At 40.0% G+C, this 15,946-nt stretch overlaps 1 protein-coding gene across 2 annotated transcripts in view; it reads left to right on the top strand.

Annotated features, from left to right (window-relative positions):
* The window catches only part of LRCH1 (leucine rich repeats and calponin homology domain containing 1), a 201,422-nt gene that overhangs the window by 136,438 nt on the left and 49,038 nt on the right, over positions 1-15,946 (top strand). For both annotated transcript variants that reach the window (XM_003803360.3, XM_023508955.1), the window contains exons 6-13: positions 198-325; positions 1,538-1,601; positions 4,334-4,439; positions 6,855-6,979; positions 8,970-9,037; positions 11,388-11,471; positions 13,761-13,850; positions 13,953-13,989. In XM_003803360.3, the coding sequence (XP_003803408.1) occupies positions 198-325; positions 1,538-1,601; positions 4,334-4,439; positions 6,855-6,979; positions 8,970-9,037; positions 11,388-11,471; positions 13,761-13,850; positions 13,953-13,989 (702 nt within the window). The remainder of the gene's footprint in view (positions 1-197; positions 326-1,537; positions 1,602-4,333; positions 4,440-6,854; positions 6,980-8,969; positions 9,038-11,387; positions 11,472-13,760; positions 13,851-13,952; positions 13,990-15,946) is intronic.

The following is a 15,946-nucleotide window of genomic DNA, read 5'->3' as shown; positions in this document are numbered from 1 at the left end:
AAAAAAAAAAAAAAAAAAGGTAGAATTTGGAGGAAATGATTTCCCTTATATGTTCTAGAGAGATCAAATTTAGTGTGCCTCGTTGGGATGTTACTAAAAATGAAATTACAGAAGTTGAAATATACCGAGTCAGGATCTCATATTTACATTTTGTTTTCTCATTGAAAATGAAATATGTATTTTTAATTTCTTCACAGATTTGCACAAAGGGCAAAGTGCACATTTTTAAGTATCTGAGTATCCAAGCATGCCAGATTAAGACAACTGACTCCCTTTATCTCCACACCATGGAGAGGCCACATTTACATCAGCAGGTGGAAGACAGGTGAGTCAGTGACTTTGCTCAGTGCCCCTATTTAGAATTTGCTTAGACCAGGACCTTTCAGGTAACTAGCTTCAAAAATGTATTTGCTTCTGTCAACCAGTTTAAATTTGTAACTCAGAGTGTGAGAAACTATTGAAATAAGAAAGAGAAAATTGATGCTGTTGAGAACATTTTTGACATCTCTAATCTCCCCTGCCATCTCCTAATCAATAATCAATCCTTTCTGCATACATATGTATATACTTAAAAATAAAATCTGTAATGTAAATACGGGTTCTTTTTTTTAACTTAGAACTGTATCAAACTCAGATATGTCCTTTAAATAATTACTAATTTTGAATATATCTCCAGAACATTGTTAAGAACAACTATAGGCTTTATTTATTTATTTATTTATTTATTTTTGCCGGGCTGGGTTTGAACCCACCACCTCTGGCATATGGGGCCTGCGCCCTACTCCTTGAGCCATAGCCACCACCCTAGGCTTTATTTTTTAATTATCTTTTTAAAATGTGTGTGTAGCTTTTTGCCACTTCCTGTTTCTGATGAAAGTGTTAGAGCCCTTTCACAAGTCCTTAGGCTCTGGTGGCATATTTTAAGCCTTGAGCTTCCAGAAGACAAAATTCCCACACCAAACACACTTTAGAAATGCAAGTCCTTTTGGAGAATTCTTTACTGGAAGAATCTTTTCCTTCCCTTTTGCTAAACAAGGCAACTTACAATTTCAGACTGCCCTAATATTACTTTTATATAATGCTTAAAATATGTATCTATTATTTTATCGTTGAAAAGATCCTATCAAATGTATTTAATCACAGGTCGAAATTTTACAGAATTATTGAAAGTAGTGTTTCATAACATAAGAGGTAAAGGCAATTCTGAGGCTTATTGCTTTTTTATATGCTGGAATTATTAAAAAAAGAAAAACTTGTAATTGTTTTAAAGAAACAACTTGAGGTCTATGAGCAGGCCACTTGATTAGAGTGTAAATTCATGAAACCTTGAACATAAAGAATTTATCATGTACTATATTTAGACACTGCAAGTGTCTGATTTTCATTAGTTGTACTGAACTGGTTTGTTGCCTTATAATAGTAGTAAAACTTTGTAGAGCAAAGTCATTATTAGGATGTAAACTGTTCCATCTTGGTGTAAACTTTGTGACTTTAATTTTTTTCTAAATGGATTCAATATTGATGACATCTATCCCAGCAAGAAGGATTCTGATTCGGGAGTTGGAAGTGATAATGGAGATAAAAGATTATCTGCCACTGAGGTAAAGTTAGTGACCAGATTTCTTTTCTATTGTGTCTCCAAATATATCTCTCTCTGTTCATTGGAGTCCTTTCTAGTAAATGGCATTGAGGCATCTGCATGAGAGTACGTGATCATGTTTGTGAAAGCTATTTGAAATCTTTGAAGTATTCTATAAATATTAGCTGTTGTTAACTTATTCTGTACCATTAATATTTTGTAAATACCTTAATAGTAACTATCTTCTTCCTGTCCTACTCCCATACATTTTCTAGAATATTCCTGAGTGCTTCATAATTATGAAATGACCAATTAATGTGCAAGTGCCCCTGACGTACTTTTATGAATATGTGAGGTTTTAAGTGAGTGAGAAATTTAGGAAAAAGTTATTAATTTGGGTGTATAAATGCTAAGAAATCAAGCGTACTTAACATTTTAGCACTTTATGCATAAGATGTGCATTTATCAGTTCCTATAGGTTTTATAATAATAGTTGTGTTCCTGAAACTCTTAGCTTGTCTTCTGTTCAGATAATTGGATAAAAGTTGGTTGTTTGTAAACTAAGAGGGGTGCACACTAGAGCTTCCTATAGAGGTTATAAATAACTCTGTGTTAACACATTGATTACTCACATCCAAGGCTGTTGGTTTCCCCCAAATTTTGCCCTAATATTTCATGAAGTGGAGCTTCTTGACCCAGAAAACTGAAAAGCTGTGGTAAGGGAGGTATCAGGTATTCTCCCCTTTTTGAGGGAAGTTACTAAGTTTTTGTAATTACTGAGTTTTGGAACATTAAGTAAGTTGAAGTTGTTAATAGGCCAGTTACCCCAGTCTAAGGAGTTCATACTTTTACCATGTGTGACTCCAGGGAAAAGCCTTTTCCCAGTTCTCCTCGGGTCTTTGGGGATCATTAGGTAGCTAATTTGAATTTGTTTTATAAAAAATACTTTATAAAGCAGTGTATTCAAAAAATAGTCCACATAATAGGATTCCTTAAAATCTTTTGAATATAGAATATTTTGAAAGGAAGACAAGTTAGTGGGCAGAAAAAAGGCCACTGTCAGTAGAAAAAAATGACGCCTAAGACGCCACATGAATAGTTTACCATGGTTCAGTGGGAGTCAGAGCTGGGGGGCTACCAAACACGTTTCTTTATAAGTCGTATTTAAATTCATCTTCTTCAGCTTTATTAAAACTCTTTAAGTCCCCTCAAATAGACCATTGTTTCCGAAATTACTCACACTAAGCATATTTTCTATTAAATTAAAACAGACTCTGCTTTATCCTTTCTCTCTCTCCTAAGACTAATTGAGTTCATTAATAAAACATTATACAAAGAACTTCATTATCCCTTTGTTCTCACTTGGTATAAGCAGGATGCTAATATCGTTCTCAAAGGAGCCCAAGGATTTATCCTCTCCCTTTTAATTAGATGCATATCTTGGAATTTTGCTAAATGTTTAAGATGAGAGATGGACGGAAGAAGAAGGGAGAATAGAAAAGATTAGACTCAACAGAATCAAACTCAGGCATCTTCCTGGTGACTTTTTCCCATCTCATGTTATAAGCTCATTACCTCAGAATGCCTCCAAGAGATTTGCTTTTTTGGGAGGATAAAGGTTGTGAATGACCTTAGGTAGCTTTCTGTTTTGACTTGGGCAAAGAAGTGGGGTTCAGGGAGCAATCCTCCTTCTCTTTCTTTGGCTGTTGCCCTTGTCTGAATGATGTAGCATTTGCCACTAAGAAATTAAGAGTGCATTTCTCTCAAGATAAGCCAGAAAGTGTGAGGCTCTGTGAATATTTATTAAATGAATGAAATGCAGGCTTGTCTTCTATCTATTTCTAAACCATTTGTGCATGTGTCTAAATGTAAACCAGGACAAACTCTGCCAAGTCATAGCCTCAACAATTTGGGAGCAAGCCACAACCACCTGATATGTGGTTGGAAGAGTTCCTGATCCTTGAGAGTTGGGAAGCTGTTCATTAAATAGCAAACAGGAAAATAGAGACATAGGGAAAATTAATGAGGGGCCCATATTTCATTTGTGACAGAATTATAGATTTCCTGAAAAACTTCATCAGTTAGGGTGGAAGAGACCCCACAGGCCGAACAGTGTCCAATTATTAAACTGAAGCTTTATTCTGAAAATGGCACAGGACACATTCCTTTTAACTGCTAGTTATGTAGCACTTTCATGTAATTGATGCAGCTTCCTCAGCCTAAAGCGGAGAAATAAGCGGAAGCTTAATGTCACGCGTGAGACGCACTGTGAGTAAAGGAGGCATTGTCACAGAGGCTGACTCTCTGCTTTTGTGTCTAGCCATGTGATACTTTAAAGCAGTCTTGGTAAACAGCTTTATTGTCAGATCTCAGAATACCGTTACCGTTTAACGGACTTGACTTAGTGCTAACGTGATAGAATATTCATCATTATTCTCTTGTTATGGCAGGTATTACACAGTCCTTTTAATGCCCCGACTAGGCCACTTAGGTTAGAAAAAGATAAGTACTCGACAAGATGTCAGCTGAAAACATGTACAGAGAAGTGCAGAAGTGGTAGCTCCACAAAGTGGACACACCCATACCACTAACTCCAGTTCAAACAACAGAACTTTACTGGCCCCCTAGAAAGCTTCACCTGCACCCCAAGAGCGGCCAGTGTCCTGACTTCAAACGCCATGGGTCAGTTTTGCTGTTTTGCGCTTGCGGACGTGAAATTGTCGGTGAATGAAACGGTGCACTGTCTCGTTTTAGCCCTCTGATGAAGACACGGTCAGCCTCAACGTGCCAATGTCCAACATCGTGGAAGAAGAACAGATCACCAAGGAGGACTCGTGCCATCGCCTTAGCCCGGTGAAAGGTCCGAGAATGAAAAGTGTGGAGAAAGTGCTTGTTTTTCAGTTTCAAAGTTATGTTTAAAATGACACGTGCACAGATATGACAGCGATGACAGTTCATGTTTACGGAGCATTTCCTATGTACCAGACACTGTGATCATCTGGGAAAGTGATCTCATTTACAATTCAAAACTCTGAGGTGGATACTCAGATCATCTCCACTCATAGGAGAGAAAAACGGGGCTCAGAGAGTGTTAAGTAACTTGCTGTTGGTCATACAGCCAGTACCACTTACTACAGTAAGTAGTAGAGCTATTCTCATTTTGAAGATTTAAAGAAAATTCTCTAAATTCATTCTTGCTTAGAAAAAATTTTGATAAGGTAGATACATTAATTAGGAAAACTTTAGCTGTTACAACACATAAAATCCCCAAATCTCAGTGGCTTAATGCAAGTCCAAATTAAGTGCAAATGGGAGTTAGTGATTGATTGGCAGGCAAGTTTCCTCCAATTGTTGATTCAAGGACCCAGGCTCCTTTCATCTTTACCGCAGGGCTTCCCATGTTTCTGTGTCCATCTGTTTTAAGCCAGAAGAGGAAGAAAACTTCGAGGTTTGCTTGTCTGAGGACTTTTCGGGCTGTTGTTTGCAAGCTAGACCTTATTCATGGCCACATCTCAGTCTGTGTGAGGACATGTAGCTGAGGTGTGTGTCAGGAAGTTACTTTGGACAAGTAATTTAACCTTGATCCCCTCACTTGTATGTGAGGTGCTTAGGTTAGATAATCTCAAAGGTCCTTTTAGCTATAATAGTCTGTGACTCTTTAATAAACACTAAATGATCACTAAACACTCTTGGGCACCTTCAAAATCCTTGTAATATATTTCATATCTTATTGAAAAATACCTCATTAGAATACATTAAGCCGATATTTTGATTGCTCCTGTTTGCTCAATGACTTTGAAAGAAAATACCACAATTTAGTGCTTACTAATTGGTGGCATGGACTAATTCGTCTATGTACGAATGTAATTTAGACCTGCATCAATACACTAATTATCTCCCTAGTAGTTTGAATATGCTTTTATTAGTTTTGAGAGAGCTGTCTGAATCCACTTAAACTTTAGTGTTTGATTTCACTTCTTACATTTAGGTTTTTAAGTTTAGCAAACAGAAACTTAAGATTTCTGTTTACCTGAGGTTATGATCAGAACCATCCGTTGTCCAAAAATACAGCGGTATATGTTATATATAAATATAACTACCACTGTATTAATTCAGATAAACCATGTAACATTATGCTTGCATAGGAGGTAGTATTTTAGGCAGATTTTTTAAATAAAAGAATTACATAATTTGTTACAGGGCGGGGGTAGACATGGGGTGTCTGTTGGCCTGGAACACTTAAAGCAGCTGTTCTCAACCTACGCATCAGGACCCCTCTGTAACAATGAAATACATCGCAGCATTAGGAAGGTTGAGAACCACTGACTTAAAGGGTGGCCCTGCTGGGTCCTTTGTAGCCTGCAGATCAGCCAGAAGAGTTCCCCGTGGTGTTCTGTTGCCTTTCCTACATCTTCTGAACATACTCTAGGTGGATGCGGAGTCCCCGAGTCTGCTTTCACCTTAACACTACCTTTCTTCTAGTCTTTTCCTTTGTTGTTATGATTTGTCTGGTTTCCTCCCACAAGCTTTCTTGAGATTATTTGCTCCTTAAGGATGGACAGGAGTCAGATTTGACTGATTTTTTTTTTTTTAATTCCTAAAATGGTTAGCATAGTATCTACCCATTTAGTAGCTGCTCAACAAATAGTTGTTAAATTTTGCATTTGAGGCTCGGTGCCTGTGGCTCAAGTGGCTAAGGCGCCAGCCACATACACCTAAGGTGGCGGGTTTGAATCCAGCCTGGGCCGCCAAAACAACAATGATGGCTGCAACCAAAAAATAGCCTGGCTTTGTGGTGGGCGCCTGTGGTCCCAGCTACTTGGGAGGCGGAGATAAGAGACTCTCTTGAGCCCAGGAGTTGGAGGTTGCTGTGACCTGTGATGCCACAGCACTCTACCCAGGGGGACAGCTTGAGGCTCTGTCTCAAAAAAAAAAAAATTTTGCATTTGAAATACTTACACATATTATTGAGAGCATGAAAGCCATCTTTTATATTTTCTCTTCTTGATCCCTTAAAAAAGATGGGATTTCATTTTTTCCTGAGGAACTAAGCCATAAAGAGCCTTGACGTTTTAAGTTCCATTTGGTCCTTTCTGGGTTTTTGTTGTTATCTTTTTATCACGTCCTGCAGGGAAAAGAAAACATGGGTCATTTTTGTACTTTCTTAATAGGGAAGGGAGCAGATTGAAATAATTAGATGACATATTGGAGGTTCATCTGTGCTTGGTCTTCTTTTCATGAAATCATTCTACCTCTCTCTCTGTTTTCCTAATAGGGGAATTTCATCAGGAATTTCAACTGAAGGCTTCCCTTTTGGGTGACAACGGCAACTCAGGAGAAGAAAGAGACCAGTTTACTGATGGAGCAGATGGTCTCCATTCAGAATTTATGAACTATAAGGCAGGTTTTGAGGATCAATTAACTGTTTTACTCCTTTCTTTTGTTTGGCAACTTAGAATTTAAGTTCAAGGTTACCAGTCCATCACTTCGATATCCAACTTGCTGTAATTTCTGCCCTCGTCTTCAGACATCTCAAAGCTCCACTTTTCTGATGGAGGAGCTGGCCCCTGCTATGCACACCTCTCCATTTGTCTGGTTGTATATATGATTTTCTTTCACATTCAGAAATTGCTTGGCTTTTCACCAAGTGAAAAGTGCATCATACAAGGGCATCATACAAGTTATCAAACTCATTAGAATTACCATTATGACATAGTAACAGCTAAAATGAGCAGATATTCACATTCTTTTCATTATGTCCCAGGGGAATGCTTTTCTTGGGAATATATCCCTCAGTGTAAAGAGAAAAATAGAGACTTTTAAAATCTGGCAATGAGCCAGGCACAGTGGCTCACGCCTGTAATCCCAGCACGCTGAGAGGCTGAGCCAGGTGGATTGCTTGAGCTCAGGAATTCAAGACCAGCCTGAGCAAGAGCAAGACTCCATCTTCAAAAATAGCTGGGGGTTATGGCAGGTGCCTGTAGTCCCTGCTACTTAGGAGACTGAGGGCAAGAGCCTGCCTTGAGGCCAGGAATTTGATGTTGCTGTGAGCTATGGCACCATAGCACTCTACACTAGGGTAACAGAGTGAGACTGTGTCTCAAAAACAAATAAATACAAGTAAATAAATAAATAAATGAAATCCAGAAAAGGATAGCTTCCCCTTTTGACAAGATCACTCTGAGGCTGCTTAGTCCTGAACTGTTGCAGATGCCCTGAGGCTTTGAAGAGGCAAGTGAATCGCTATGTTGTCAGGCAAACCTTTGTTACAGCAGCAGAGGGAGGAGAGAAGCCCCTCACTGTAGCATCTGGTTAGGTTTCCACTTCACGGCAGGATTAGGTGCCATGGTATGTTTCTACCAGCCCCTTTGGTTCAGGTTGTGGCATCCCAGGAATCGTGAGGATTATTGTTTTGGCGACATTCAGATTCACTGAGGCTTGTGAGATGATCTCTGGGTTGCTACGTTGAAGCCAAGAGTGGGAGCTAAGTTCTCGTCCTTGTGTTTGGAGGCTGGTGTCTCAGTGGCTGGATGCAGCCTGTACTGACTTCTCTGGGCATCACCTTCAAGAAGATAAAACACATAAAAGCTGTTAGATGCAATTTGAGGCATCTTTCTGTTACGCTCTTTATACTTTTCCCCTGCAACTCACCATGCGCACACACACTCACACACACGTCTCTCCTCTCACACGCACCAGAATGCACATTCACGCGTGACTCGCAAGCTCCGGGGGTGGATCTGTCAGCCCAAGAAGGTGCTAGGAGGGCAATCGGGAACCCAGCTACACTTTACATTTCTGCCCATAAGTTAGAATTTCTGCTGTTGTCCAGATGCCAGGTTATTTTGTTTTGTTTTAATCTGTTTAATTGTGGAAAAGTACATATTACATGAAATATACCTCCTTAGCCATCTTTTAGGATGCAGTTCAGTCTGTGTTAAGTACATTTATATTGTTGTGCAACCAATCTCCAGCATTATTCTTACCTTGCAAAACTGAAACTCTGTACCATTCAGCGACCCCCCACTGCCTGTCCCACCAACACCTGGCAGTGACTGTTCTACCCTCTGTCTTGATGAATTTGATTACTCTGAGCACCTCACATGAGTGGAATCACACAGCATTTGTCTTTTTGTGAATGGCTTATTCCACTTAGCACAGTGCCCTTGAGGTTTACCTATGTGCACGGCAGACATGAGAATGCCCTTCTATTTAAGGCTGCGCAGTATTCTATTATGTGAACATTCCACATTTTATTTACACACTCATTCATGGATGGACATTTGGCTGCTGTGAATAACGCTGCCATGAACGTGGCCCAGGACAGGTTTGGACTCTTGGCTACTGAGTAGCCAGAGGATCTCAGGAAACCTATGTGTTCTGTCCACAGGCGAGGACGGACAACTGTGAAGAACTGTTACGGATAGAAGAGGACGCTCACTGGCAAGCCGAGGGCACGTGAGTGCAGGGCCTGGTTAGGAGCCCCCATCCCTGTAAAGTCCACTTTTCGGGCAGACTGGCACCTTGTCATGACAGAATTGTGATTGTGTTTTCTGTGGGCGAGTTGATATTCTTAGCTGATGATAAGAAGTTGCCACTTTGTCTCTGTCTGGTGTTTACTGTCCCTGGACTGGACAGCACAGTGCAAGACTTCCTGGTGAGCCTTGGCTTTATCCAATAGCAGGCCGCGGGTAGAAATGTGATTCAGAGAACTTGGCTAGAATTTCTAGATTTGAGATTCCCCTTTCCTCCCATTTGCGTGAAGAAGCCAACCATTGGACTTACGGTCAATTTTTGTACAATCTTCTCCTTCAAGATCTAAGAAAACTATATATATCTTATGCCGTGGTCCCAAGTCTAATTAATTGTCACACCTAACGTTTATTAAATACCATGTACCAGGCACTGTCCTAAGTACCTCACAGTCTATAGTTCATTTCATATTTATAATAATCCTAAGAGATAAATTCTGTTGATGCCCCCCATTTCACAGATGACAAAACTGAGGCACACAGTTTGATTATCTTGCCCCAGAGTCACAGAGGGTCAGCATTTGAACTCAAAACATCTCAAACCAGATGGATATTCTTTCTTCTCTATTGCCTCTAAGATTTATGGGCAAGATTATTGGGGGAAAGGATGAGTGATCTTATCAGGCAGTGAACCATTTCAGGGGAATTGAGTTTGGACCATGTAGCATGGTGTAAATTTTTGGTTCCCAGGATTTTGTTTTTCATGATCTAAGATGTAGGTAATTGACTTTCCCATCATACCTTGCTGGGCTTTTTCCTTTAGTGAGTATTTATCTCATTGTTAAACATTTACTTATGGAAAGTTATTGGCTTGTATTCTGTAGTAGGAAGAGCTTACTGTGATCAAATCTTTCTTGCCCTTTAAAAACACTGAAAGTTCCTCTCCAATCACTGCCTGTATTACCAGCTACTGTTGGATATACAGGGTCCAGCAGAAGTAGTGCCCTTTTGTGCTTAAGTGTGTTACTGTTTTACATGCTTATGATTTTGTAATTCACACCTGTAATCTCAGCACTCTGGGAGGCCAAGGAGGGTGGATCTCTTGAGCTCAGGAGTTCGAGACCAGCCTGAGCAAGAGCAATACCCTGTCTCTAAAATAGCTGGGTGATGTGGTGGGCACCAATGGTCCCAGCTACTCAGGAGACTGAGGCAAGAGGATCTCTTGAGCCCAGGAATATGAGGTTGCTGTGAGCTATGATGCCATGGCATTCTATTGAAAGTGACAAAGTGAGACTCTGTCTCAAAAAAAAATTAATTTAGATTACCAGCTCATAAACAGGGGGCATTATTTGCGTGTGTAATCCTGTAACATAACAGTATCACACTCAAGCACAAAAGGGCATTACTTCTGCTGGACTGTGTACTGGGAAGCCAAGGAGGCCTAGAGGAATCATAGAATCACATTGAAAGAGATAGTTGTTTTGAAACTATATAAAGCTTTGGAAATTCTATTCTCAATTTTGTATCTGTTGTTCTCAGCACTTGCTATAAATAAGGGTCATCTGTAGAGCTTTCTAAAATACCCCACCCCTATGAGACCCACTTGAAAGTATCAAGCCTGCCATGTTTTTTAAGCTCCACAGATGATTTTGGTGCATCAAGAGCAGTGTTTTTCAACCTTCTTTATCTCCTGCTCACTCGAACCTATGGTTAAACTTCAGTGGCACACTTAAATTATGTTGATCAAAAAAGGGAGTAAAGGGCGGTGCCTGTGGCTCAAAGGAGTAGGGTGCCGGCGATATGCCAGAGGGGGCGGGTTCAAACCCAGCCCCAGCCAAAAGAAAAAACTTTTTTTGCAGCACCCCTAAGATCCTCTCCTGAAAATCACTGATACAGAGCTTGGGCTAAGAACTACTGCCCCACATTGAAGCCCTGAACTGTATGAAAGTAATACAACTAAGCCACACTGGTAGAATTGGAGTTGGAAGACCTGGAAATAGTGCAAACCGGCCAGCTGAGCCCCTCTGTGAAGCCCACTAGAGCTCAGGAAAGCACACTGGGAGGCCTGCCTCATCCATGGCCTGATTGTGTGCAGGAGTAGGGGACCCTGGGGTGCTGATGTCTTAAGTGAGGGACTTCACAGCAGAGCTGGGCTTTCTTCCCTCGCCCAGGGTCATTCCCACCCTGACGGGCTCGGACAAGTCTTCATTATAATGTTGAATGTGTCAAAATCATTTTTATATGTTAGAGGGATTTTTATAAGTTTGCTCTTAGGGACCTAGATGATATTCATGTTCAGTGTCATTTTTATTCTCATGCTCGGTTTCGTGTTACAGAATAAGTTCATCCAGAGACCAGGACATGGATGTGGCTATTGTGGAGCAGCTGAGAGCAGCAGACCTGTTGCAGGATCCCAGTGGGTACGCATGTCTTACCTTGGTCCGGGCTCCAGGTGTGAGCGCTGGGTAAATTGTCTCCATTTCTAAAGTAGTGATACAGACAGTTTGGGCTTAGTCTAAACACTAACAAAGACAAGCCATTTTAAATCGTATTTTTCCAAGATCCAAAAGTAAAAGAATCAAACTTCCTAGAGGGATTGAGATTTGTTCCCCCTTTCTCTACCCTTTGTAATTGGGTATGATTCTTAGAAAACAGAAGTATGATAAAAGTTTAAAGTTTAAACCCTGTATTTGTAAAATTAAAAAGAAAATTTTTCCAAAAAGGAAAGAGTTGGTACATCAAGTACTGCTATATTTATTTCTGGTGGTACTGGATATGTTAACTAAATAAAATATTCCTAAAGATGTGGATTATAGAGTAACTTTAAAATTTAAATTGGCCTTTGTCAACAATAGGCACTAGGTACAGTGGATATATTTTTTAATTTCTTAGCTAATGGTAATAGAATTCCCATGGACAAAATAATATTTTTCAGTAGGGCAATATCAGGTATCAGGTAATAACTCCATGATCTACGGAGGGAATAGACCCAAAGCGTATCCCTGGCAAACTGATATGGTCTCATAACACGGTGAACATGGGAATCACATCACAGGAAAGCTAGCGATGTCTGGGGATTTAGTGAATCATAGGGAGCCAGTGAGAATATACCACCAATGTGGTCTGGCCCTGGCAGGGCAGGTTGAGTATTGCTGGAAGACTTTAGCAATGGGATTGAAAAGCATTTCAATTCTGCAGACATAATCAAATGCTTAGAATATCAGAAGGTGTCCTGTACCTTGGGGGATATGTGAGTAAAAGTGAACAAGGCACAGCTCTTCCTTCTAAAAAGTTGAATTAGAGTGGCTAGAGATGGCCTAGAGCAGTTATGTATAAGTGTGACTGATTCAAAGATTTGAAGTGGAGGTAAAAAGTAATAGACTCCAGGGAGTGTCTGACGCCAGGAACAGGGAGGTGGCTGGGCAGGCCTTGCTGAAGGATGAGATAGTTAACTTAGGCTTTTTGTAGCTGACAATTTCAAGGAGAAAGCGAATTCTGGATAAATGAAAAGCTCAGTCGAAGGCATGAAAGAAGGGGACCAGCTTGGAAAATCTCAGGTGGAACAGAGCTTGTCCACCCTGACGAGCTTCAGTATGACCAGTGGAGTTTTTCACACCCCTGGGGCTGAGAGTCAGCCGTACCTCGGAGACGCAGCTGGGTCTGCCAGTCACCTGAGAGGCAGTGTGGAGTGCAGCCGGGCATGGCTTCAAAGGCAGTGTTAAGGATCTGAGACGTCATTCTTAGAGGGAGGCAACGGTGGTTTTTAAATATGATTCTTCACGTTGTTAATTCTCCCTAATGTTTGGCTCAAGGACTGCCTTAATAGGCACCTAATGAAAGTATATTCAAAGAGCTGAATTCCACATCCTAAACCAGGGCACTTAGTGCGAGGGAAACAGGATGAGAGCAAGCCTGTGTGTGTGTATGTGTGTGTACATGCGTGCGTGGTAGTGAGTGCATGCCTGTGCGTGCAGGCATGTGCACACGTGTGTGCATGTGTGTGTATGATTATCATGAATCATGAAGTAGCCTGGCTGAGGGAAAGAACTACGAATGAATCAGCTAGAGATTGGTTCCCACCCCAACTCCAGTGTCAGTTAACTTGGGTAGCTTATGTGACTACCCCACTCTCTGCATCTCAAGTGCCTGCCTTCTAGGGTTGTGAAGAATTGATCATAATAATATATAAACTGTTGGTGAGGAGGTAAATTGGCAACACCATTCCAAAAGTCATCCTAAAAGTCTTAAAAAAGTAAGTCTTTAGGGTGACACCTGTGGCTCAAAGGAGTAGGGCGCCGGCCCCATATGCCAGAGGTGGCAGGTTCAAACCCAGCCCTGGCCAAAAACTGCAAAAAAAAAAAAAAAAAAAAATAAGTCTTTAAAATGAATTCTGAGAATTTATCCTAAGAGACAAGAAGATGTGAACCAAGTTATAGGGGCAAGAGAGTGAGGGATAGGTATTTTTAAAAGCAAATATTTGAGGGGGGGGGAGGAAAGTTTGGGGGTACTTGAAATATATTATGGTCATCAAGAAGATGGAACCTATGTCCAATAAATTGTTTTTGGTTATATTATAGATATAATCTATCACTCAAAGATAAACATAACTTTTTAATATATTAAAATTTTAAAATAAATACGGTCAATAGAATTTAATAAAAACAAAAGTTTTACACATTTGCTAATGTCTTTTCTTTCTTACTCTTTAGATTAAGCACAGATATTATAGAAAGAAGTGTTTTAAACCTGTACCCTACAGGATCAGTAGAAGCCTTAGAATTACCGGATTCTGCACTGAAGTATGTTTACCTTTTATAATAAAGTATATATATTTTTACATTGAAGTATTTATGCTTTAAATTCCACTTCATATTTTTACTTTCCTTTTCTTGTTCCTGCAGCGGTCAAATGCAGCTGGAAACATCTCCGGAGTATGAGGTAAGGCTGTCCTTGGATTAACCAGAGCTCTGTGCAGTATTCTGCCCTGGAATATTGGCCACCATAGTCTGTAAAGACTTGTCAGGTGGTAAAACATCTTTATTAGTGAGGCCAATATTCAGATTTGTTCAAGACACATTTTTCAACTTTTTCATGCTTTTACCCTCTTTAGTTCTGCCAATCCATACCTCACCTTCCATTAAACATGAGAGTTGGCTGTTTCTACTGGTGTTTTTTAATTTTTTACTTTGCATAGTCTCACTGAATCAGGTGATAGCACCTGATACACTTTAAGAACCAGGTCTGTGTTAAGAACTCGAGGGAGGGCCATTCAATGTGGAAAGAAGTCTTTGGGCCAGATGTAGAGGCTCATGCCTGTAACCCTAACACCTTCGGAGGACTAGGCCAGTGGATCATCTGAGCTCAGGAGCTTGAGATCAGCTTGAACAAGAGTGAGACCTTGTCTCTACTAAAAGTTGATAAACTAGCCTTAAAAATTGATAAACTATTAATAGCCCTAAAAATTGATAAACTATCAATTACAATTGATAATTGTAGTCCCAGCTTCTTGGGAGGCGGAGGCAATTTGATTATTTGAGCCCAAGAGTTTGACATTGCTGTGAACTATGACACCAGGGCACTCTACACAGGGTAGTGAAGTGAGACTCTGTCTCAAAAAGAAAAAAAAAAAAAGAGACATCTATGAATTGACCATGTGAAAATAAGCTATAAACGATCTGAAAGACAAGAACAATTTGGGAATGTGTAGGAGGATTAAACTGATGTCATAAAAACTAGTAGGGGTATTTGGGGTAAGGGTGGCTTACGTAGAGTTACATGAGATGAAGGTTTGGATCCTGTGGAGATAGCAGTTTTGACATAAAACAAGATAAGCTTAGAAAATTACAGAGAAAGATTAAGTTACCCCGGTTACAGAGAGAGAAATTCGAGTTGGTAATTTGGGAATGAAACATAGGTTACAACCTATTGCATTCCTTTGAATAGGTTGAGGATGGCTAATTTAGGTACTGAGATTGTCTGCAAACCAGTATATGTGCCCCTGAGATGTCTGCACATGTACAGCTGTAAAGCAGTTTCACACTCTTAGCTCGCTAAGGCTCTGTGTTAAAGGGATTAGGAAAAAAAGAACTGTAAAAGGAAAAGCCATTTTCCCAGAGAGTATGGTTTCACTGTTAAGCTCAGCCACTTGGAATTATGTCAGGTATCGGTCCCATCTTAAAGACTTGCTAACTATGGGTAATTAGTTAACCTTTCTAAACTTAACCATCATTTTATGTAAATTGGGATCATAATAATACCTGTTGTAAAGACCAAATGAGATGATTCCAGACAAGTCTCACAACACAGAGCATCTAAATGTTAGCTGTTGGTCTACTGTGCTATTATTGCTATTGATGTGGTCTTTAGACGGAATCACTCCACCTCCTCTTCCCCGAGTGGAGACATCACTGAATTACCCAACAGTGAACGATCAGAAAGCCTTTTGTTTTAGATCGTCCTTGGACCCGTTTCTTCACGCTCTGCATTTGAGATCACTTTTGATTCTGGGCAGGCATAGTTTTTTTCAGCATCATTTTTGGAAGTAATTTAAACATAATTTAATAATTTAAATGTAAAAGATTGTGGACAAATTTCAAACTTCTATAAAACATTATAAACAACTACAGTCTTTTACCAAGATTTACCAACTATTGACATCTTACCACATTTGCTGTGCTCTTCTCTCTCTGTCTCTCTCCACACGCTCATAGTCCTTTCTCTGAAATATTTGAGGGTAAGTTTCACACATCATTGTCCATCATCCCTTACCATTTCAGGGTGTGTTTTCTAAGAATAGGATTTTATATTAAATTTCAGTTATCAACTTCATAAAGTTACCTAGATAGCATGGTCTTACCTACACTATCTGCCATCCATACTCCAAATTCGAGTCATT

Source organism: Otolemur garnettii, unplaced genomic scaffold, assembly GCF_000181295.1.
Source record: "Otolemur garnettii isolate 467f Iridium unplaced genomic scaffold, OtoGar3 scaffold00297, whole genome shotgun sequence".
Taxonomy (NCBI): domain Eukaryota; kingdom Metazoa; phylum Chordata; class Mammalia; order Primates; family Galagidae; genus Otolemur; species Otolemur garnettii.
The sequence above is the reverse complement of the archived record's forward strand: the minus strand, read 5'-3'. Positions and strand labels throughout refer to the sequence as shown.